At 40.9% G+C, this 25135-nt stretch overlaps 1 protein-coding gene across 6 annotated transcripts in view; it reads right to left on the minus strand.

The window, feature by feature from the left end:
* CFAP20DC (CFAP20 domain containing) overlaps positions 1-25135 on the minus strand; it is a 148558-nt gene that overhangs the window by 49949 nt on the left and 73474 nt on the right. For 3 of the 6 annotated variants that reach the window (XM_083600938.1, XM_083600936.1, XM_083600939.1), the window contains 4 exons: positions 21636-21775; positions 19536-19716; positions 12230-12549; positions 7868-8257 (listed from right to left, as the gene is read on the minus strand). In XM_083600938.1, the coding sequence (XP_083457064.1) occupies positions 7868-8257; positions 12230-12549; positions 19536-19716; positions 21636-21775 (1031 nt within the window). Of the gene's footprint in view, positions 1-7867; positions 8258-12229; positions 12550-17835; positions 17974-19535; positions 19717-21635; positions 21776-25135 lie in introns of those variants that run through there. The other 3 variants (XM_083600937.1, XM_083600940.1, XM_083600941.1) reach the window with 2 other exon arrangements.

Consider the following 25135-nt stretch of genomic DNA (forward strand, 5'->3'; position numbering starts at 1 on the left):
TTTTCCTCACACAAGCCCTCTCTAGCGCCCTTTTTCCTGATGAGAGCCAGTGAAACAGTAAGTTCTCAAAACAGAATTAAGTCTGATAAATTCACAGAAATGTTTCTCCTCAAATTACAGAATCTCAATTTCATTAAGTGTCAGGTAGTTTGACCAAACTGCGGGAGGCAGTGGAAAACAGGAGTGCCTAGCGTGCTCTGGTCCATGGGGTCATGAAGAGTCGGACACGACTATACGACTAAACAACAACAACAAGAAGCACAGCTGTATATATAGCTGCAGCCACTCTGCACAAAAGCTTTCTGGGAACTGCAGGGACCTACAGATCTATTCCCAAGCTCTGAAGGGGTCTGGTGTTCACGCAGAAATTATGAAAGCAGGGCCTACCCTGTTTGCTTCAAGTGATAAGGAAGACTTTCTACCTGCATTTTATACAGATGTTATGGCAATGGGGAGAATACTACTCCCTTGGTACAACAGCTCTACTGGTTACCCATCTGTTTCTGGGCAGAATTCTAAGTGCTTGTTATCACCTATAAAGCCCTACATGGCTTAGGTCCAAGCCATCTGAAAGATAGTCATAAAAACCTGCCTGAGTTTTGAGATCTTCAGGGGAGGCCCTTCTCTCAGTCCCTCCATCCTCACAGGCATGCTTGGTGGGGATGCTGGAGAGGGCCTTCTTGGTGGCTGCTCCCAATCTTTGGAACTCCCTCCCTAGAAAAGCTAGACTGGCTCCCTCCTTGTCCTTCCGCTGGCAGGTGAAGATTTTCTTGTTCCAACAGGCTTTTGGGAACTGATTGCTTTTAATGAAAGGGCTGGTGCCACGCTGTTTTTATGGTAATTTTTGGTATGGTTTTAATCTATTTTATGCATGTACGTAGTTTTAATTCTATTAATGTTTCATTGATTTTTAATGATGCTTTAAAATTGTTTTTCAGCAGTTCTTATTTTATATGTAAGCCGTCTTGATTCCCATCATGGAAAAAGGTCGGGTATATATCATCATCGGCCCAGGGGTTTCACTGAACATCTGAGTGCTCCCTTTGCCCTATTGCACTCACAATAACAAATGGAATATGGCTTTTAAATTGGTGCAAAAACTCTTTCAAAGAAAGAAAGGCAATTTGCCTTTTAACACCCTAGACTGCACTTATGGCTCATGATGGCAACAGAAATTCATTCCCATTTCAGAAGCTTCAGCCCCCACCAGGGTACATAGAAAATCATGCCAAAGTGTTGAATGCTTCTAGGCCAAATTACATCTACCCTGAACATCATGGCTTATTAGTGTTGATAACTAGTTGTTATTCACTGGCAGCTCAATCTTGCAAAAGGCTTTTAAAATAAACTTACTGCCCCCTCAGCTGCTTGAACAACAACAACAACTCAATCAACTGTCCACAACATGTGCCAGTTCTTTCATAATGTTAATTTATTACTTGGATTTCAGTAATACCTATTACATTCTAGCTACCTTCTACACATTCAGAAAGACAAAGTCTCCAAGCCTCCCTTGGGCATGCTTGAAAAAACCACACAATTCATTTTGAAACCTTTTTTTAGTGGGTGTGTACTTAAGCCTTTTGCATTTGACAATTCAAATAAGCCTGGTCCATTTACCCAACCTGAGAGTCAATCATGAACATTCTTTCAAAATGAACCCCCAGCTTGGACCACAACTTTCCTCTCTATGTATATATTCACATAGAACCAATAATTAGTGTTCCTTTATACTGCAAAAAAGAGTAGGCTGAAAGAACTGAGGGACAGGGAGGAACTTAGAAATTCCTCATGTTGTTCTCTGTTCTTTAACAGTCCAAACGTTAGCACACACTGTGAGCCTTTTTGATCACAAATAGCAATGTGCACTCAAGACTTTTAATCACAATATTGAAATTTAAAGAACGGTGTGAACATTGTACTTTGAGAGAGGGGAAAATATATGCCTGAGAGAGGGGAAAATATATGCCTGTTGCATGCTGGCCAAGGTTCATTCTTCTATTATTTGAAGTGGCCAAGAAATGATTGCAGCATTGATTTGTACACAAAAAAGTTTTAAGACAGTGGCGTATTATTTTGCAGGTTCTTTTGCTTTTTGGTTAATTGCATGTCTTAAGGCCCTTTCTGTATTTTGTACAAGGATTAGCAGTTTTCCCCATGGAATATTTATGTTCTGTAAGGTCTAGACTTTAATGAAGCAAGCTATTGCCCTTTCCTTGACACCTGGGAATAAACCAGATTTACTGAAAATGTAGTTTTGATCAACACAGCAAGCAAGCAGCCTTGCATCAAGCTTTCCGCATGTGAGGCCAGACTCTCAGTAGCCATGCCGTAAAGGAGTTGGAGACCCACCAGTCGTTGTAACCTCCTCCTCTGCAAAGGTGTGTTGGGGAGGGGAGTGTCTGACAGCTGACTGCTCTTATCATGGGCTCAGTGCTCCTTTCTGTGTAAATTTGTTAGGGTAGTGATGTTAGCTAGGCTAAAAACTGTACAGGGTCCCTTCCCATTGGGGAGTGGGAGGCTACCCCACCTCAACAGCTTCTGAGTTGTACCTACGGGACTGCCTCTCCTGGTATGTCCCACGGAGGACCTTACGGTCTTCAAATAAAAACATATTGGAGGCCCCGGGCCACAGGGAGGTTAGGCTGGTCTCAACCAGAGCCAGGGCTTTTTCGGCCATGGCCCCGATTTGGTGGAACACTCTGTCACAAGAGACTAGGGCCCTGCGGGACTTGACATCTTTCCGCAGGGCCTGCAAGACAGAGCTGTTCCACCAGGCCTTCGGCCAAAGCAGTCTGACCCCCTCCTTCTGTAATCCGCATAGAACTCTAGCCCAATTGTTGCCATTAATTTGATTCTGAATTGATTTTAGAATGTATTTCAATTAACTGACTGTGATTTTATGTAAACTGTGCTATTTTTACTGTTGTTAGCCGCTGGCTGGGAGGGTGGGATATCATCATCATCATCATCATCATCATCATCATCATCAGAAAAACCAACCCTATCCTGAGAGGAGAGGAGATCTAGTATGTTTAATAGCAGCTTAGGGGTGGAAAGACACCCCAACTAGTCTAATTCCATGCTTCAAAACAAGATAAGACAACCTGCCTCTTTATTCCCCTCTCCACTGCCAAATCAACATATACAACCTGGAGCTCAGTATGCTACAAGCAAAGACCAGGTGCACACAGACTCTTAATGCAATAGCTCCCCACGACTGCCAGTGGTGCAACTATGTAATTATAAATTTGGTTAGGGAACTGGATCTGGCCGGAAGTCACCTGGCTGTCACCTGCAGCCAGGAATCACAGAGGCTTGGAAGCTGCACAGTCACCAGCTGCAAATGACGGGAGGCAGTGCAAGACCCAGTCTGAGCGGTGCCTCCTTTAAACAATAAAAACTATTGGAAAGCGAGAAAACCAAACTTCCAAGATTTTGTGCTTTGCATTGGGCAAGATCTGACCATACATTTTCTCAAAATATCTGCTGTGAACATTATTATTCTTGGCAAAATAAATAAATGCCCCCCCTTTTTTCTTGGTAAAATGTACAGTATCTGCATGGGCAACGGTGAAGGGGACAGCTAGAAAGCATGCTGTAATCAAAAGACCAGCTGCACAAGAGGAAGATGAGTAATGTTGACCTTTATTTAGATTCCTCTCAGGCACAGGGTTGTAATCTGACATCTGAGATTACCTCTTAAGGGCTACCTCCTAGGAATACTTTGTAATGCTGCAAGTTTAAAGGAAAGTAGAAATGCTATGTTAGGTCTCAATCCTGAGAATGGGACCTGCCAACTTGATCCCTGAAAATGCTCTCCTTGGTCTGAAATGCAGCCCCTTTATGTTTGGTGATATATAAATAGGGATTTCCTAAAACGGATTTCAAGCTGAAGTTCCTTTTTATTCTCAAAGGGGTTTTTCATGCAAAAAGTAATTTCACACGGCTCCCAAGATTCTTCTAAATGCAACACTTCGGCTGGCAATTAAAAGCTTATCTTGTCTTTCTGTATATCCTCTCCATACGATAAGAAGCATTTTTATTAAGCTTTTAAAACATTCAACGGACTGACAAAACCTGTTATAAAAAAGCCATTTTTTCCAGTTTAGAGATGCACATAATGACATTTGCATTCTCTTAGGTTCAAATGATTTATCCAGAATTGTTTAAATTTAGTTATACGTGCGGAAAAGTTTAATTACCAGCTATCTACTTGGTTGCAATATTACCCAGAGGGCTGCACTTCTTTCTTAATTAAAAAATATTTGAACTTAATAATAGAGAACTCTATTAAAACATGAATAAAACATTGCAAGCATGCAGGTCCTTAAAGTTTACTAAGTAGTTAGCAAATCAATTTCATTAAGAGTTGTTTGAGCATTTTTTCACTAGTCATATACATGTGGGGATTAGCAGACTTCTTCACACCAAGTTTCCACTGCAAAAATTCCTTTGACATGAAACCCTACACATTAGGCCGTATCTGCACCATGCTTTTGCCTTGCTCTGAGAAAGGAGGGAATGGAAGAGGAGTTATCATAAGCTTGTAAACTGTAACTTGCCTGGTGGTCACCTGTAGCAAATGAAGTATCTCCTCAAAGTAAAAAAGGAGAGAAACTTTTATAAATTAAGAACTTGCCTCACTGTTGGCTCTTGAAGTCAGCTACATTCCATCCCTGACAAAAGAAGCTGCTGTCCCTTTAAAACTGGCTTCTTTCTGTCTGCTTCGATCCAGTCCGCTATCATCTCCTAGGACTGTCTCAAATGAGCATGCTTTTGGGTAAAGGCTTCCTTTTTTTCACAGGCCACCAGGGAACGGATCTATTGGGCGGACCTCCCAGGTGTGCTGCTTCTCATTGCTTTCTACACTCTGGGCTATAAGAGTTAGGGTAAGGTGTACATAGGTCCATTGTTGTCTCACTCATGTAACAGTTCCAGCCCACCAATTTCCTCTTCTGACCAAACTAGGAAGACCACAGACCCCTGACAGTGTGATCCTGAGCCCTGAGTCATGAAGCACTTTGTAAAGCAGGGATAGTATGATAAGACTCATCTCAGTGCGAAGCCTACTGTTGCCCTATGCAGACTTAGTACTGTTCATGTCTCCGCTATTCAGTTTGTCTACATCAATTCCAGCCCAGAGCCACGGTTCAGGCAACACAACCACTTTAGGAAATATTATGATTATTGGTAAGTTCTGCAAACTGGTTCGCGTGCCAAATAGCATTTTCAATTTTGAATCCTGCCTTTTTATTTTCATGAATTTATTTCATAAAATTTATGTTGACTGATGGGAGTCCAATCACCTCTGGAGGGCCACATCCCTGATCAAGAGGGAAGCAGTGGCGTAAGTCACAGAACGGAGTCTGTATCTACAATTAGTACAGTTAGTGACCGGGCTTGCATGCATTAAACAAATACAGTCCACTAGAAATGAATCTGAAGAGTCAAGAGACATTACAATAAAATTGTATATGCTGCACAGCAAGACATTTAACTGTCCAAAAAATGTCAGAAGAATCTGACAGCTTAAGAGCAGCCACCTCTAACACAACACATATTCCATTTTAAAACTCTCTATTCATAGCAGACTATTTAGCACATAAATTGAGTGAGGAAATCTTAACTGTTAAAAAAGGTACAAAGTATTGTCACCTTATTTGCAGTGGACTAATTTGTTCTTGCATAACTGTTGCTGTAACGAGAGTACACAGTGGGGAAGGGAGTAAAACCACATGAGGGAGAAGAATCAATTTGATGGGCATGAGTATAGTCCCCAAAATAGCCTGGGGATTTGGTATATGACACTACCTTACTGTTAGCCTTCAATCATGTCATTTATTATTTTTCTGGATGGCTGCAGCGACACTATGAAGTGTAGAGACTAATGATCTCACGAGTTCGCCTGCAGATTGCTATTGAAAATCTGTCAATTTTCCTCTCCAGGACTTCAGTCGTCTAAACTGAACCTGCATTGGTAATTCACAGACTTCAAAAGTTTGCCAGTGATTACAATAAACTTGCCCTTCTTGGAAGTCTGAGCTACCACCGTTTGTAATGAAAATTTCCGAGTCATATTATTACACCTGCCCTGGAACCCCCACTATGGTAGCAACTGGAAGGCTAATTAATCAGAAGAGTACAACTAAAAATAAGAACAAAAGAGCTGGCACTGATTTGGATCATCAAGACTATCCAGGCCAGTGCAGTGCTCAATATGAGCAGCAGCCCATGGCAAGCTCACTAGGACAGAGGCAGCCAACACGGTGCCTCCTCCAAATGACATTGGACCACAACTTCCATCTACCCCGGCTAGCGTGGTCAACGGTCAGGGATGGTGGGAGTTGTAGAACAACAACATATGGAGGTGCATTCAGCCCACTCTTCTCTCTTCTTATCGTGACTAGGACTTACAGAATTGACAGGGACATAAACTGGCCCCTAGTTCACATTAAGGAAAAAAGAACCATGCTAGTGAGTCTGCTGCCCAGACTATAAAGTAACAAACCTATTCAGTCATGATTTTCATTAATGAAGGCTACGGAGGATAGGGGGAACCTACATGAGCGAGCCACTGAGTTAATCTGCATATTTTCATTGCACGTGCAATGGACCAGGTAGTCTATCGGGTCCAACCTTCACAGGCTTACCAAAAATACATTCCCCTTAGCACAACTGCAAAATGTGTTATATGATGGTCCTTTCAGAGCAGATAGTCCCTAGTGGCTCATACAAGTCAAGTGCCAAAAAATCCTTTCTGGGCCTGCCACTAATCCATGAGCTGAAGAGAAATTTATTCCCAGCCAAGAATCAGATGGCATTCAATCAGATGGTGAATGGCTTTTTCTTCATGCTCACCAAGGACAGCAGGGCATATAACCACCCACTCAACATCCCCTTTTCAATCATCACAGTTCCAAAAGCTGCAATGGCACAGAAGAGTCCCCAAGATCTTAGGGATATTTATTTGGATTGATTCTGACTCCGGAAGACTCCAGCTAAGAGATAAAGCAAAAATCTGAGATACTTTCATAACTTTCTTGAAACTAAACAATTTTGTTTGTTTCTTCAGCTGTTCCAGTGAGCTTTTCCCAGGCGTTTACACCCCCCGTCTTGATTAACAAACTATATTTATTATTGGCCCATTGGTATTCATTAGTTCTTCTACCCACATTCTTCTCTCACTGTCATCTTTGTAACAAATGTCAAACTACAATTGGACAGATTGCACTCATTCAAAAGATTTTTTAAAAAATTACCTCCAAATGTTCTCAACTTAAGTCAGTCCTTGACAAATCTTGACATGTGGATTGACAAATCACAAGAGATTTTTAAAAGCACAATAGTTTCAGAGAAACTTTGTCTCTGTATTTTCTATCTTCAATATATTTGCTGTAACATTTTTTGAATTTGATTCGGTAGCCTATGGGCAAGCAACTTAAACCCGCATCCGGATATACATTAAATTGCTTCACAGGCCACATGCTGTCTATGGCTTATGCTGTTCATTCTTGATCTTAGGTGGGAATCCTAACCCCACTTACATGGGAGTAAGTCCAATAAGAAGACATTTTTAGGACTGTGCTGTTATCCAGTTGCTACTGATAGCCCTACCTGCCATGAATCTAGACCGTTCCTTTGTGACCTTGATTTGTTATTAATTTATCTTTGCTTTACAGATTTATCATGCTCTGTTATTGGTCACTGCCCCGTACTGGGCCAATGAGTTCAAATATATGAAACCAAGTTCGCATCACTAGGTGCAAAGTGGACATGCAGGGATACGCAGAACCTGCAATGCCCTCTTATTCAAACAATATAGATAGAAAACCTTAATACTTTCTCCATGCTCCAAAACACTTACAGGAATTTGGACTATCAGATTTGAATTCTCCTGTGGGATTTCTTTGAGGGATTTTCTGCTGATGGAAGTTCTTAATGGACTGGTTGATGTACCCTTTGATACAAAAGATGCCTCCTTCCTGGGCTCAGGCATGCTTCCTGTTGGGGACAAGCAGGAAGTCGGCAACAAGTTTCTTTTGATGTTATCTGCCTTTCCTGCCATCACAACTGAATCTTCTGTCGTTGGCGACAGTTCCTCACTGGTGTGTTTTGCATATTCTTTGTTTGTGCTGTTTTCTGGACTTCTGCATGTCATCTGGAGTGGGATCTCTTTGAAAACTGCAAGTTCAGATGACCCTGATAATGAGGGGCTGGTCGGAGCCTCTTGCATAAATTCACTGTCATTATCATCCTAGAATACAGAAAGACAACAAATATGAATGATACCCAAATACGGCCTGCTTCACAATTTCTTACTATTTTTCTCATTCAACATAAATGCAGAGTATACACAAGAGTATACACACTGCTGACATCTGAAAGTCTGCCATATTCCTAACTTTTCTGTTTCAGGTGGCTTTTAGGGAGGCAAAGTAATTATTTTTTAAAAACAACAACAACCAACCTGCTTTAAATCTCCATTTTTGTACCTCAGGCTTTGTAAACCTTTGCTTTTTTCTGCATTCTCTCCTTCCCCAACAACCTTCACATACCTACACACAATGCTTAGATACATTCCTCATGGAGAATTGCATCATTCCCCTTAGTAGGGATTTCAACAAGGCCTCTCTTTTCCACAGATACACACACTTTTATTTACCATATGGGGAAATACTATAACATACACTAATATAATTTGGCAGATTGTATATACATCAATATCATATTCTGCAATATCACATTTTAGCTGACATTTGCCTTGTATCTTCACACTACCCACCAATACACATTTCTATTTCTGCAAGTCTCCCTTGTAGATTTTTTTTTAAAAAACCCTATTCAATCATGCACCAATGCCAAAGCTTCAATAAAGTATGTCTGATTAACTGTAGCACGGCATATGTACACTGAAGAGACTGATTTCCCCAAGGATATGGCTCTTCTATTGCAGTGCCACATTCCTTGAAAGAAGATGCAGATGGGTATCTGGACAATAATTTCTGGATACAGAAAACTGATTGCTCTTGCTCAGTTGTAATTTCTAAAAGATCATTCTTGAGAGCCCACTTTGGAGCAGATGGGACCTAGTCCTTTGTATCCAGATCTTTAATGTTGAGTAGCCAGAGTTAACATGCTTTGTGAAGAGAAGACAGTCTTATTCATTTAAATGTGAATGAGGAGAGTGGGAAGAGCTTCATAGGGTGAGGGCTGCAATGCTGCACACTGTCATGGTAATGTAAATCCCATAAGGTTTTTAAAGGAATCAACAGTATTTAGAAATTGTAACCTGAGGAGTACAATGAGAACGTGGGCCAAATCTTAACACTGACCCTACTCCCCCACCCAGCAAAATGGGCAGATCTGGACAGAGGAAAGCAAAGATGATGGTGGTGGGAGGTGGAGGGAAGCAAAGGCACTCTGCGGCCAGTAAGATTTCCAAGTTGCCCATGCCAGTGAGCAAGCCACACACAGAAGCTTTTAGATGGGTCAAGGTACCATCTGACTTGCTCTGGCCTACAGAAAAATTGCTGTTGGTTTCCCTGTAATTCTCTCCTTTGGTCAAAGGCGGATGGTGGTAAACAGGGCAAATTCCCTTACGTCCAAAGGAAATTCATTTTCTGCATCTTCAAATAGCCTTTCCCCTGATCTAGCATTTTTCTTGTGTATGTCATTGCACAGATGATACGTTTGGTTTACTTGGGTTGCCCCGTTCATTTTCAATGAATGGAAAACTTTCTCCTTCTTTTAGGTAAGTCTACAGATCCAACAGGACGCGGGTGGCGCTGTGGGTTAAACCACAGAGCCTAGGACTTGCCGATCAGAAGGTCAGCAGTTCGAATCCCCGCGACGGGGTGAGCTCCCGTTGCTCGGTCCCAGCTCCTGCCAACCTAGCAGTTCAAAAGCACGTCAAAGTGCAAGTAGATAAATAGGTACCGCTCTGGCGGGAAGGTAAACGGCGTTTCCGTGCGCTGCTCTGGTTCACCAGAAGCGGCTTAGTCCTGCTGGCCACATGACCCGGAAGCTGTACGCCGGCTCCCTCGGCCAATAAAGCGAGATGAGCGCCGCAACCCCCGAGTCGGCCACGACTGGACCTAATGGCCAGGGGTCCCTTTACCTTTACAGATCCAACTGCTTACCTAAAAGAAGGAGAAGCAAATAATGAAGCTGAACTTCAAAGCAGAGTTCAGATAACTTTCTGTATTGGCCCCTGAACATAGATTGCACATTATTCTCATTACCTTTGTTTGACACAGGACAGAGTTGTTGTTCACGTGTACAATAATGTGAATTTTGCCATTGATTTAAGCATAGAAAATGGATGATTTGTGTCCAAGGGAAAATCCACAATGCATACCCATTCCAGTTTATTTTTATGTAGGAAATAAAGTAAACCAAAGTAAAACTTAAATGGGAAAGAGCACAAAGTGACAAATATCTATAAGAAGAAACATCATTATAATTCAGTCCTTTTCCTAATTAGTAACTTGTCTTATCTTTCTGGATTATAACTGGCAAAGAGAATATCTCGGTATTTATGAAGAACTCCAAAAACAGAGACCAGATGATGGCCATGATTTAAGATTCAGTATGTCAACTTTAACTGGCTTAACCCTAAAATCATAGCATTGTAATATAACTAATGATACTTGTCAAATCTAAGGTGAAAAAAATAACCAAGAGATACAGGAAGGTAGGGTTATATCTTTGGTTATATTTAGCATGCAAACTGCAATTTTCTCAGGGAGACATAATTTTGCAAAAAAAAAAAAAAAAAAAGTTTTATCTTCCTAGCTGCAATAGAACTCTCTTGTACTTCTAAGTTAGTGGAAAGAGATTCAAATGATAAGAAATGATTTCCATAATTAAATAGGCAAGAGTCTGGAATGTTAATAAAGGCAGAGAAACACAGCGGTTGCCATAACAACCTGATGTAATGGCTGATTGACATGACAATCTGCTGAATTTTTGTAATTATAGCAGCAGCTGATGTTTCCAGTTACGTTATTGGTTCTTTTTCAGTCATCTTAGAGCTCAATATTTTTCATATTGCCAAAGCTGCAAAATCCTTCATTACATTCCTGCAGGTGCCGCCCATGTTAAGGGGTGAAAGTCTAAACAACCAGCATTTTTTTGTTTTAAAAATCAGATTATTATTTTTTGGGGGTGTGGAAATCATGTTCTTCACATGCCACTGCACTGTGAACTCTCATCTGCAGTGTATAATGCATATCTAAAATAGAGAAACTATCTCTCTCTTTTAAGGTTTTTAAAAGGGGGGGTACAGCAACTAACAAGAAAACAAGGCAAAAAAGAGTGCAAAAAGTTTGCACTATGCATCAATTTAGTTCACAAGTGTTGCAGAAGTGTTGCACAACATTTTTAACAAGGTGAAGACTAGAAAAAAACTGAAATTGATTGACCATTCAGGATAGGTGTTTATGAGGGGCACTAGGCCTTGATGGCCTAGAATATATTTCCAATATGCATTCGCTCACAGCATTAGTACCGAGACAGTTTGGTAGCTATGTTACGTATGCCACAAAGCAGTTTATATCAGATGCAATGTGCTGATTGAACAGGCCAAAACATCAACGTCATACAATGTTGTACAGGCACACAGTTGAGAGCAGGAGTAGATGAAGTTGCTTTCAAATCAGTTATCTTGTCTTGATATGATTTCCATATACTGAAAATGCGTAGATGTTTCATTAAAAGTGTTCGGCTAAATAAAGGGTTCACTGTTATATATATCTATTTCTACAGAAATGCCTCGATCCAGGCCTTGGCCAATGACTCCCTCGTGTAGAGTTTCTCTACTGAAGAGGGTATCACACCTACACCTCAGATCAGTGATTTCTCATTCAAAAATGGCATGTGCATGTGAGTGAACTTGATTACTTGCAAAGCTTTTCTCTTCCATCCATATATTGCCTCATCATCTTCACCCCTGATGAAATTTAGATTTTAAGCTCTTCAAGATATCTGTTTTTGCTGATGTTACTGTTAAGTGTCAGTTCAATGCCTAGAGCAGCCAAGTGATCTCTCTCTCTCTCTCTCTCTAACACACACACACACACACACACACACACACACACACCAATTTTTCTCTGAAAGGAGCTCCACTCCCACACAGCAATTTATTCACGAGGAAGAATGACAGATGATAGTGCCAATGCCAGTTGAGTACAGCTACATCAAACCAACGACCACAGAAGTAACTCACCTCTTCATTGCTCTCATTTCCATAAAAGTCATCTTCCATCTGAGCTCCTCGCCAAACCCCACTGATCTCTTCCTTTAAATCCACAGAAAAGCTGCAGCTTTCTGATGACAGGTTCAAGGGCTTCCCGTGAGGTGCTGATCTAGGTTTTGAGGAATAGGTGAAAACATCCTCTCGCCGGTCTTCGGCTGCTTGCTTGTTTTCACATGCTTCAACATCACTCAATGCCAAGTTTAAAAAACTGTAAGATGTTTCACTATCCTTCAGCGACAGATTGCTGGAATCCAGTTGAGAAGTTTCTTTATCAGGGAATATCCACTCATCTGTAAATAAAGGGGGGGGGGGGGGAGAGAGAGAGAAGCAACACAGATGGTAACCGTTTCTATATAAAAATGTATCTTTCAGGAAAATTATCAAGCAAACATTGAGTGCTGCTTGAGAAATAAAATGGAGATTGTCAAAAGTCATAAAACGAAGCTATAACATTACTACAGAATATAAGTGGATGTTTTAAACGAAGGATGCAGAACCTATGGCTCTCCGGGTGTTCTTGACCCACAGCTGAACATCATTTCTAGCCAGATTGAACCTGGTGTTAGTACTGCATAATGCAGGACACAGTTATTTGTTGAAGCATTTCCTCACTTATCAACTGATCTAGACCCTGCAGTGAGTGATGTTCAGGGCTCTTCTCATTGCCCCATGGGTAGGCAGCATCTACTGTACATGATAGTCTCTGTTACACCGGACTATGGAAATCTTCAACTCTTGGAGAGGCAGATGGGGACAATTTTACTAGGCTTCCATTGCCAAGTTAAGACACATTCGTTCTCCTGAACTTTTGGAGAAAATTAATGAGTGCTGCCTAACATTCCAGGTCATTCTGTGTTTTATTAACAATTTGATTCATTGTTGTATTTTATCATGGCTTCATGCCAAATGTTGTACTATGTTAGAAAATGCCCTGAGATCAGTGTATGTGGTGAAATCCAGGTCTATAAATCTGGTAATTAAACTAATAAATTAATATCTTCTGTGCACAAAGTATATGGTCAGCTAATAAGTTATATCCCTCCACATCTGTCCCAGCTTTGACGTGTTACCTCTTGTTCCACCTCACCCACCCAGTCTCAATAAACAAACCCCTTCCTCTGCACACCTGGCCCCATCCACTGTTTTGTTTCTTTGTCATGCTGGACTAAGACAAAAGCTTTGTTACGGGCTTATCTATATAAATAGTACCTGATTCCTTAAAAATTATATGATGTGCTTCCTCTTCAAAGGAGTCGAATGACCCAACCTCTACATTCAGCTCTACACACCCTTGTCCAATTTATATTTGAATCTCAAAAGTGCAGCTTCGAGCTGGCATGAAAAAATGCAGGAATATATCCATTTCACCAGATTCCCCCTGCAAGGAGGCAGTGCTAATCTTCTTGTTTTAAAACAAACATAAAGCCAATGAAATGGATTTAAAGATTGACTGTGCCAGATAAACATGGGACGGAGCTGCTTTACCATCTCGTTGTTAAATTATACTTTACTGTTTGAAATTATGTTAGGGGGAAATGTCAATAGGATTGATTAAGGGGGATCTCAAACAACATCTAGGGAAAAGAAGAACTGCTCAAGTATTCATCACTCCCTTATCTTCATTAGATGAAGCACTGTGCGGCTTGGTCACTACAGCTTGGAACTCCCCAGCTCCATAAACCAATATTACCCACCAGCAATAGGGTTTTTTTGCGGGCGGGGTGTGGAATCACATAAAATACTAAACTGGAAGTTGCATTGCAAAAGCACAATGACCCGCTGCTAACAGTAGGGGAGAAAGGAGATACCGGTAACACTGTCACTGAGCCTGAGTGACACAGCACAGGTAAAACAGAGATTTCCACTGAAAATTGCATTCCAATACAGAGGTCTCTCCCTGCATAGGAATAGTTATCCCAGTTTGTGACATCATGATGTTCAGCACTGCTCATAGGAGCCAACTGTTAGGGACCGGGGTCCCTTTGCCCCCCAAATAAAATATTTGAGGGGGCTATCCTCCCCAGGTTGATGAACACGGGCATTCAAATGGCATGTGCGCACCGTATCATGCGAACAATTATGTAGAGTGGGGCTTACCTGCTCCCCCAAATATGTAATTCAAGTTGGCATCCCTGGCACTGCCCCAAGCCAACATTAGCCAGATGGTGAGGACACGCCATCTGAGAAACACATCTGATTTCTGACATTTATATTCATTTCAACTAAGAGGAAGCTGGGGTTTTGCACCATGCCCTATCTACACTTGGCAATGCAGATTCTCTTTCATTCAGTAGTTAAAGAAGCAAATGGTTTGGAAAATGGGTGGTGGTAGTCTTTTCTCTCCCTTTTAAGGCAAATATTTTGAGCAGGAAGATACACTTAACCCAGGGGTTTTACGAAGTGAAAAAAGAAAATAGCATGTAGGATTGCAGAATGCGATCTCACACCTGTTACACAGCTCGGCAACTAATGTGACCTGTAGTCAGTATATACTTGTTTACAAGTGAACAAGATGAGTGTTCTAGAACAAACTAAATCCTATTATCTCTCAGCCATGAATTTACTGGAATTCTTCCACTGGAAAAAAATAAATAAAATGTTTCCATATCAATTGTAATGAATAATTTCGTGTATCTTCTTAGGAAAAATATGTAAATTACAGTGTAATCACAGTATTGCAGCAAACAAGATAAATACAAGAATGATCACCTAAATGTCTAATTAGTTTCTCTGCAGAGTCAGATTTATGCTGGAGCTTCTAATTGCAGCCTAACATTTTAATGAAGGTTTCAACATGGCATAAATAAAACTGACGAATGATACACAATATTCATTCATTTTATTTCTTCCTTTGCCCCAAAACAATTTCCTTTTTGTAATGGAATTGCACACCTGCTTTGGAAGATACGTTTATGTATTCTCTGCTACCTATCTAAAGAATTTCAATTCTAAATTTGAAAGGACCTAATACAAAGCAATATGGATAATCTCTGGATTATGGGTCAAACCTAGATGAAAACCAGGACTGAGACAAATATATATTCTTCAATACTCTGGCATGACTTTTACATCCCCCTGATTTCTACAAACTTCACTGTGTTCCTTAGGAATGTTTTTTTATTGCCTAATATGCTGTCCTGTTATTTATCTCTGAAACAACAACACACACAGGATTCTTAGGATTCTAACATGAGACTGCAAATTATTTCAGGCATTTTCTGTTGTTCATATATTATTCACTATAGACATACTGACTGCAGTATCAAGGAAAGAATATCAAGGAACAAAAAGCTAGTTCCTTAGGGGTTTTCCTTTCGGGCCTGAGCCATGTTCCTAAGAGAATGGGACTTATACACTTTACATCAATTGTGGGTAACCTTTGCTGAATTACAACCCCCATAATCCTTGGCCATTAGACATGCTTGCTGGGGCCAACTGGAACTTCAATCCAACAATGTCTGGAGGCCCAAAAGTTCCCCACACCTTTGTAAGCGACGGGAGGCAATACCAAGAGTGGTAAATGGGAGAAGCAGTAAGAGATTAGATAAATCAAGGTTCTTCCATGTTTCTAAAAGTCCTGCAACTCTCTCTGTGTGTGAACTTTTAGGCTGTGGTTTGGAGATTTGGGCATGTACGTGACTTGTCTTTCTGCTTTGTGAGGGCAAGGAGGTGTTGGAGAGGAAGGAATCATTAGGAAAGCTGTGGGGCTAAGGATGGGATGGATCACAGATCACAAGGTTTTTGGCAGTATGGTGCCTGCTTCATACTTTTCTGATTCTTGGACTCCAGTTGCACTGATAACCAGAAGCTCCTTTCAACAATTCTATCAACTCAAAAGGCTGCAGACCTTCTAATCAGATTGGAACTAGTCCCTACTACTGAGGCTTACATAATCTTGAGATGAGACCACCACAATGAATTCTACAAACGTTGGCTAGAGAACTATCATGAATTTGTGCATACACATTTCAGAGGCACTGAAAAAGTTAACCTGGTAGAGGTTGAAAAAGTTAACATTAGGCTTTCAGCAATTAAGATTTTTTAACAGACTTTAATTTGAATTATCAAATATTTCTGTTAGTTGTTCTGAGACTTTGACAAGAGCCAGGTTATAAATTTAAGTGAATAACAGAAGATGATGCTTTGCTTGGAGCAGAGGTGAAGTGGGTCAGGAAAAGCTGAGGGGAAAATTCTGTGCTGCCAGCAATGTCCTAATTTCTTTGTGTCTCCATTTTGCCTCTTCCTGCCTACCATGTGATGAATCTGGAGTGTTTCCTATTGTACACCTTTGCACACCTTAGTTGCTTTAGGTCATTATAAAGCTGACCAGAGTGACTAGGAGCTAACAATGTGGTGGCACAGGTTTGATTGGTATGTACAGGAGACCAATTGTTCATTAAGTAGCTGTCTCACTGCCCAGAAGACAAACTGCACGGCAAGCTAACCACTTTGGCTTTTTATTTTTAAAAATGAAACCTGCTCCACAGAGATATCGAATGTAATAGTATGAAAGGCAGACATTTGTAACTAACTAGGACAAGTAAAAAGTTTCACTATTCTTGATGATTGGGTTCTTTTGGTGCTTAAATTTAATAAGGGCTTACAAGAATAATTTATTTTTAGTTCTTTCTCTTTAATCATGAAAGCATGGGAGTTCTTTATTTATATGCACTGCTCTGGTAGTCTTCGTTTAATCCTGCAAATCTTTATCAATGCTCTGAAGCAAATTCTGTTGCAGGGTGTTTGATTTCCATAATCCCTGCAGTGCAGACATTTATGTGAATTGCTTTAGAATCCTTTGAAACAAAGAGATTTATTCTTTTATTCGGGGACAGCAGAGATGCTAAAGAACATAAAAATTGTGCTAGAGCACTGACTATCTCAGGGCCTTTTCGGCCATCACTTTTTGAACATATTCTTCTACAACCACTCTCTGTTACTAGGGCAGGAGGGCGTGGCTGCATAGTATGTAGAGATAAACACACACACACACACACACACACACACGTTTTGGGTTGCAACCTTAAGCAAATTTGGAAGGTATATACATAAAAGCCTGAACCTAAAAAACAGGGTTCGTTCATAACTGCATGCTTATCCGGTGATGATTTGCATCTGTAATTCATCACAGAATTCCCTTTCACTTTGCTCATTTCATCCTTCTCATCAACTGAGGGATCAGTTCACCCAATCAGCTGTCTATTTTTTATGCTGATTAATGTGCTTTTCATAAATTAAGAGTTGTATATGCATGTACAAGCCATCCAAGGCAGAGCATAATGTGATGCACATGCATGTATGAAGAAAACGTTGGATACCTATCCAGAGCAGCAGCATATAGTTCTCAAGGGATCTTTAAGAGCTAGTGTGGTGTAATGAATAAGAGTGCTATGAGATCTGGGTTCAAGTCATGAAGCTCACTGGCGATCTCTCAGTGTAAGCTACCCTCACAAGGTTAGAACAGAACAGAACAGTAGAACTATAGAGTTGAAAGTCCAACCCCCCTGTCGATGCAGGAAAATCCATTAGTAGAGCATGTTTGATAGGGAATTATATAAGCCTTTGCTTGAAAACCTCTAATGAAGGAGCGTTCCCCACCTTCTAAGGCAATCTCTTCCACTACTGAACAGGCCATACCATCAGGAAGTTCCTCCTAAAGTTTTGTCTAAATCCTTTTTCTTGTAATTTGAACCCACTGGTTCAGGCCCTACCATCTGAAACAACAGAAAACAAGTTTGCTCCATCACTATGTGATAGCCATTTGAAGATGGTTGTCATATCATCTTCATTGTCTATTCTCCATCTAAACATATCCAACTCCTTCAACATTTCCTCATTAGACTTCATCTTCAGGCTTCTAAGCATCTCTCCCTTCTCTGGATACTTGCAAGAAAACATCTCCCAACAGCACATCTCCTCCAGTGTTCAGATTCCCTGCCTAATATTTCCACTTGGGTGTCTCATTGCTATCTCAGATTCAACATGCTCAATAATGATTTTCCTTTGATCAGTCTTTTCATATCCATTGAGAATGTTACCATTCTCTCTGTTGATTGGACACACAGCCTGCCCATCACCTTTGATTCTATTCCCTCATCGCTTCTCACATTCATTCAGTTGTCAAGTTGGGTTGTACAATGTTTTAAACAATGGGTTTGCTCTTCTCTGTCCCCCAGCAAACGGTCTGCTTCCTGTTGCAACGGTCTCCCACCTGGACTACTGAAACCTCCTCTACTCTGGCCTTCCTGTCTCATACCTCAGTACTCTCATCTCTACACAAAACTCAGCTGCCAAAAGAATGAATCTGTTCCTTCTGCCAGACCATGTGATGCTCCTCTTCAGATCCCTTCACTGGCATCCCTTTCCCTTCCGTATCAAGCACACTCCATGTCTTAATTTTTAAAGCTATCTGGGATGTATATTCATCCTTGCTTCTTGTTTTCTTCTCTATACTCTTCCAACTCTTCTCATATGTCACCAACCAAGGGTCTCATGCTTCCTTAAACAACTTCACCCAAATTCTATGGGCCCCTTTGCTTATTCCCAGCTGAAATCTATCTATATCTAAATGCATTTCCCACATTTTCCTCCCACTACCCATGTCTCTTCTTCTCCTCCACGGTCTATTTTAAATTGTAAGTTCACTGGGAACAGGGACCAATACATCTTGCTTATGCAATTCTGTACTGTATCATGTACAAGGATGGCATGGTAATAATAGTAATATTCCAGCACTTCCACTTTCTTGATTGATCTTAGATGCAGAAATCTAAGGACTGGTTCACGCTGTCGCTTTAAAAAAATGTCTTGAAAGCCGAGCTTTGCAAATTACAAGTTGCAGTTTTGTGGAACCACTACTACAGATTTACCAACTGAATACTTCATAGGCTTATCATGGGAAGATGGTTATACAGGAAACAAATGACCAATAGCCTTACATAGATGGGAATGCACAATTGATAATGTTCACATCTAGAATATGTCTCATATTCTAACGTAGCATAAAACAACATGAGCAAAGCAGATAAAAGTGTTATTAGAAAATGATTATGGAACTAAGTTAGCACAATTATCCTAGAAGCACATTAGGTCAAGGAGAAAAGCATGACGAGCTGGGAAGGAACAAGCACTGTTTACAACAATTAGAGCTATCAATATGATTGTTAATTATTGAAGCTATCACAACGAATCAATGAACATTTTAAACATCACATATACAAAAAAACCTTCTTGCAGCCGCATGTCACCCTTTACAGTTATCACATTAGTGCCTTACCCTTGTCCAGTGACATTGGACTTGTGTTGTCAACATTTTCTTTGTTTCCTTGATCTAAAGCCATATCAAGTGGCGAGGGAGATCGTTCAGAGCTGATGATGTCTTGAATTGGTTCTCTTCCCTTTTCCAAAGCTGGCATTTGGCATGATCTGTTAGTTCTGATGCTGCCAGATTTTGTTACCTTTCAGGGGGAAAAAAGTTCTTAAGAGAAGGCAAAGTATCAACAATTAAACCAGCTCAAACTTAAAAGCACCAGAAAATATTTTAAAATTGTAAAATCTATCAAAGTCACTTTGTGTCTGTGTTCGTGCATGGACACATACTTTTGCTAAGCACACAACACCCACAAAATCACAGCAATACTATTACTGCTATTGGTGTTGATAGTACTTCAAGCAAAGAAATGTTGATAGTACAGTGGTACCTCTGGTTGCAGACGGGATCCGTTCCGGAGCTCTGGTTGGATCCCAAGGTTTCCGCAAACAGGGGTGCCTGTTCTGCGCATTCGCATGGTGCGATAGAGCGCTACTGTGCATGTGCGTGCAGCAAAACCTGGAAATATACTTCCGGGTTTGCCGCGTGCGTATCCCAAAGGATACATAAAAAGAGGAGCACGTAAGTAGAGGTACCACTGTACTTCAACATGTTGGTGGCACTTCAGACAAAGTAATACTTCACACTCACATGTTTTGAGCTCTCTATTGTACTTTTACATTTGAGAGAATATTGTGAGAAACCTGGACCTTAACTGTGGGTGAGGATTCCTTTTCCCAAACGCTTTTGCCTACTGTGTAACTTGTCTCCTGGTCAGCTTGTTTTTCTCTCTCTTCAAGATGGAGGCTGAACTGGCTTTGTGACGTGTTTCAAAGGCTAGGCATAGTAAAGAAGCCAATTCACAATAGGGACAGGAGGTAGTACTCTCGCTCTGGATCTGTTTTAGATTGTTATATTTCAAAAATAAACAATTGAAGGAAACATAAAAATACAGTGGTACCTCGGGTTAAGTATTTAATTCGTTCTGGAGGTCTGTTCTTAACCTGAAACTGTTCTTAACCTGAAGCACCACTTTAGCTAATGGGGCCTCCCACTGCCGCCGTGCTGCTGGAGCACGATTTCTGTTCTCACCCTGAAGCAAAGTTCTTAACCCGAGGTAATATTTCTGGGTTAGTGGAGTCTGTAACCTGAAGCGTATGTAACCCGAGGTACCACTGTAAGTCCACTGGCAAAAAAAATTGCATCTCCATTAAAAATATGTCCAGCTATGTTAAGGGCTCTGGGCACATTACACAATCTAAATTATACATGTCTCCTTCTTCTTTCTGCCTCCTTTCTCCCTCTTCCAATATTAGAACTATTGCTGAGATAAATCTTATACAGCTATTTAAAAAAGATTGCTAAGCATATGCTTCCCAAATTTTCATGTCCTTCCATAGCCAGCCCCTTAAGGGCAATTCTTACTTCATTTCACAACCAGCCCTAACCCAGAATATGCCTGGAACATATACTCCCACAAGCCTGTTCTTTCATGATGTGCCATAAAATAATAGAATTGTTGAGTTGGAAGGGACCATGAGAGTTATCTAGTCCAACCCCCTGCAATGCAGGAATCTTTTGCCCAACATAGGGCTTGAACCCACGGTGCTAAGATTAAGGGTCTCAATCTCTACCAACTGTGCTATCCCAGCCATCACTCACACCCTGATAGAAATGTTGAGTACTGACACAAAATGGCTGCCATGGGCAACAACAAAAAGGTGATGGTACCCTGTACCAGTACCATTACAAACAAACAAACAAACAAAAGCAAGCACTGCTTCCTGATATTATGACTTGACACATACCGTTTCCTTTGGCTAACATATCATCTCCACCAACAGCTATTATATATCTTAGAATTGTTTCCTTATTAACGGCATCAGTTTTGTTGTGTCAATTTAATGTACAGATTACTACTAATGTACAGAGCTTCCAATGAAGCTCACTGTTTAAAGAAACAGGCTTCCTATATAGGCAAATGATTGGCCATTAGGAGAGCAGGATGCTGGACTATATGATGCTTTGGCCTGTTTCAGCAGGCTCTTCTTAAGTTTGTTTTCCTACCTCCCCAGATGCCCTTGAGCTGAACCTTCGGCCTGAAGGTGGAGGTGGCCCAAGAACCTTAGATCCAAATGCAATGTGGGATACGTCTTGATTTTTACTGTTTCGTGTCGTGCCCAATCCCCGGTTTAATAGATGGTCTGCTAAAAAAATAAGGTAGACAATTAATACTGGCATGGTGATCATACTGATTTATAAGGAGTGGTGCATATAATTTAACAAGGAGAAATCATATGTATCGTCATAAGCATCTACTCTGGTTAAACCACGCCAAAGAAAATCTCAAATGAAGTTCTTGCAGCAGAAGTCAGGTGATATGACAAAAACGTGCTGTGAGCAAGGACTGGGCACAGCAACTGGCAACGGGCAATAATTTAGAACTCAAACTGTATCTTTGTGTTTTGAATTGAACATGTTTGGCTATTCATTTATGTCACTAGTGGGAAATCAGTTTTAAATGCACATTTAAACAGAAAAAGAGAAACACTTAGATATACTATTGGATAGCTTGCTGAAGATGTATCAAATGCTGAGTATACTGTCAAACACTGGCCATCAATAGAAGTATTAAACTTTGAAGCTTAAATAAATTCAACTTTCCTTCTGAAATATGTTTATTGTGTATGAAACTGTAAGACAGAGGGTGCTATTCAACCAGGATCCCTACCAACCAAAAGAAAGAATATGTCAGTAGAATGGAGGGAGGCAATTTTTGACTATTCCTTCCCTCCTGTAGGAATCCATGTACCCATCCCATCTTTTCCAGTCCCCCAAATCTCAAGAGCAGAACAAGATGGGGCTTAAAAAGGGAGGGGAAATTTCCAAAAGATGCTTCCCTCCTCGTTCTGTAGACAGGTGCCTTCATTCAGCAGAGGGAAACCAACCAGACACAACTTGGAAAGAAAAACTGCAAAGTGATTAATACTCTGTTTATCAATGGAAGAAAAATGATGTTATGCATTTTTAAACAATTTGTTGTTGTTTAGTCATTTAGTCGTGTCCGACTCTTCGTGACCGCATGGACCAGAGCACGCCAGGCACTCCTGTCTTCCACTGCCTCCCGCAGTTTGGTCAGACTCATGCTGGTAGCTTCAAGAACACTGTCCAACCATCTCGTCCTCTGTCGTCCCCTTCTCCTTGTGCCCTCCATCTTTCCCAGCATCAGGGTCTTTTCCAGGGAGTCTTCTCTTCTCATGAGGTGGCCAAAGTATTGGTGCCTCAACTTCACGATCTGTCCTTCCAGTGAGCACTCAGGGCTGATTTCCTTAAGAATGGAGAGGTTTGATCTTCTTGCAGTCCATGGGACTCTCAAGCGTCTCCTCCAGTTTTAAACAATAGCACAGACTTATTTCACCTTTTCAGTTCAGGGTTGACACTTGATTTGATTCCACCTTCCCATAGTCCTTACCTAACATGCCACAAGCTTCTTTTCTTCTCCTATTTTCTGACATGAACGCCAAGCTGGCCATCAAGTTTCCCCACACATTACTAGTGGAACTGAGCTGTACTTGCCCTCAGGCCTTCCTCACATGCTTTAGTAATAAGGAAGATGCCATACTAAAAGAGAGAGAGACAATAATAGGCATTTTGCTAGGCCCAAGGGACATTGGCAAGCCATCATTAGGCTTTTCCTTCCTGAGATTCCAATTTACTCCCTGGTGATGGAAACAGGACTGGCTAATATTACCCACCAAATTTGTTTCACAACTTTTCTTCATCTCATGAAAGTGAATAATCTCCCACTGTTTGATGGCTCTTGCCCATACAAGAAAGACTGGAGATTCAAACATTCCAAGGAGTGGTGGAATAGCAACCTCAGGAGAGGTGACCTGTTTCAGCTAAGCATCGGCTTCTTTAATTTTCTGACTGCTTTGTGATGTTCTCTGCCCCCCTATCAATTATAAAAACAGATTAACATGAATAGTTTCCATTCATGATCACATTAACTGACTGCAATTAATTGGCTACATCAACATGTACAAGTCATCTGCTATATTGAGCAACAAGGTATAGTTAAAAGCAAAGTAAAAAGTAATTTGGGCTTTTGATTAGGACCGGAACAACATAAAAAAGAAAGTTTAAAAGATTTTTAAAAATAAATAAATCGAAGCTTAAACTTATCAAAGTGCTCACTTCCAGAAAGGCCTGATTTGGGGTCTTTGAAAAGAGAGGGAATGACAGTAGCAGAACTCATCTCCTATTCATAGTGCAAGGTTAAAACTAAAGATTGGATTAAACTCTGAAGCTCCAGGCATTTTATTTTCTGTGGTTAACAAAAAAGAAAAGAAAAAAGAACTTGGCATAGGTCAGGAATATACCCACTAATTACTTTACCACTTTACCAAGGGCTATAGTTTAGATGGTGAAACCTGGGGGTTCACTGCCTAATTGCCTTTTTAAACATTGTCATTTTTAAATCTTTAGATTCACCATGCTCATTAATTTAGCTATTGAATTATAATATCTTCTTTTACCGTAATGTTTCAGGAAATAAGTATAGGTATTTTTGGATCTGCAATTATACTGTCATTATATTTACGGATTATGATAATTTGAGCTTGGGGAAAGGCTGAATAAAAATTAGATTAGCCAAATATGTTTTTGTTTTGTATTTCTTTCCCAAAACTGCAATCTTTTTGAGCACTCATGGCTTCTCTTTACTACAGGCCAACACTTTGGGAGGTTGTATATCTGTAAACTTGAGTATTTGTGCCATCTTGTACTTAAGCACACACCTAGTAGCTATAGGCGAGAAGGAACTGCATGCAGGCAACTAACTAATGGAATTCCATGCAGACAAGCACCTTTCATTGCTTGCACAGTTAAATGCAGGCAGATCTGACTGGTAAAATTGGCTATGGCTGATAACTTCTACAGCCGATTTACAATTTTAAACAAATTTCAAAATCAAAACTGGAACTATAATTATCAAGCTATGGTGTCAGGGAACTGTCATCTGAGACGAAGGAGGTGAAAGGGCTCATGGAGGGTGAGAGAGACCACTCAGCGGAGGAGGGGACCAGCAGGGGGAGAAGTGGAGTTCCAAGGGAAAGTGAGTCGGAGGGAGGGCTCAGAGACACTTCAAGCGAGAACAGTGGGGAGGTTTCAGGACCTCCCGTAGGGACACCCACTCCTCGGCGGAAACTGTCACGCCGAGAGTCCAGAAGACGCGTTTCCGTTAAGGAGCTTTTATGCTGGAAGAAGTTCCGTAAACGCCCACTGTCCGATTCTACGAGCGATTGATGGAGCCATGCTTAAGGAGCTCCATCACAGACAGAGGTTTGGGAACTTAGCCAAACTCTGAGGGATCAGGATTTTACGCACAAGCAGCTCACCATCCCATCACAGCAATCGGACAGTCCCTGAAAGCAGCTTGTGCAGAGAGGCATCATGAGCAACCCAGCCGGAGCCGGAGGAGCAGCAGGAGCTGGAGAAAGTCCAAGTCTGGAAGAAAGGTACAGAGTGTTGGAACTCCAGCTAGCAATGCAAACGGCGAGGCTAGA

Source organism: Podarcis filfolensis (genome assembly GCF_964270895.1).
Source record: "Podarcis filfolensis genome assembly, chromosome: 2".
Taxonomy (NCBI): domain Eukaryota; kingdom Metazoa; phylum Chordata; class Lepidosauria; order Squamata; family Lacertidae; genus Podarcis; species Podarcis filfolensis.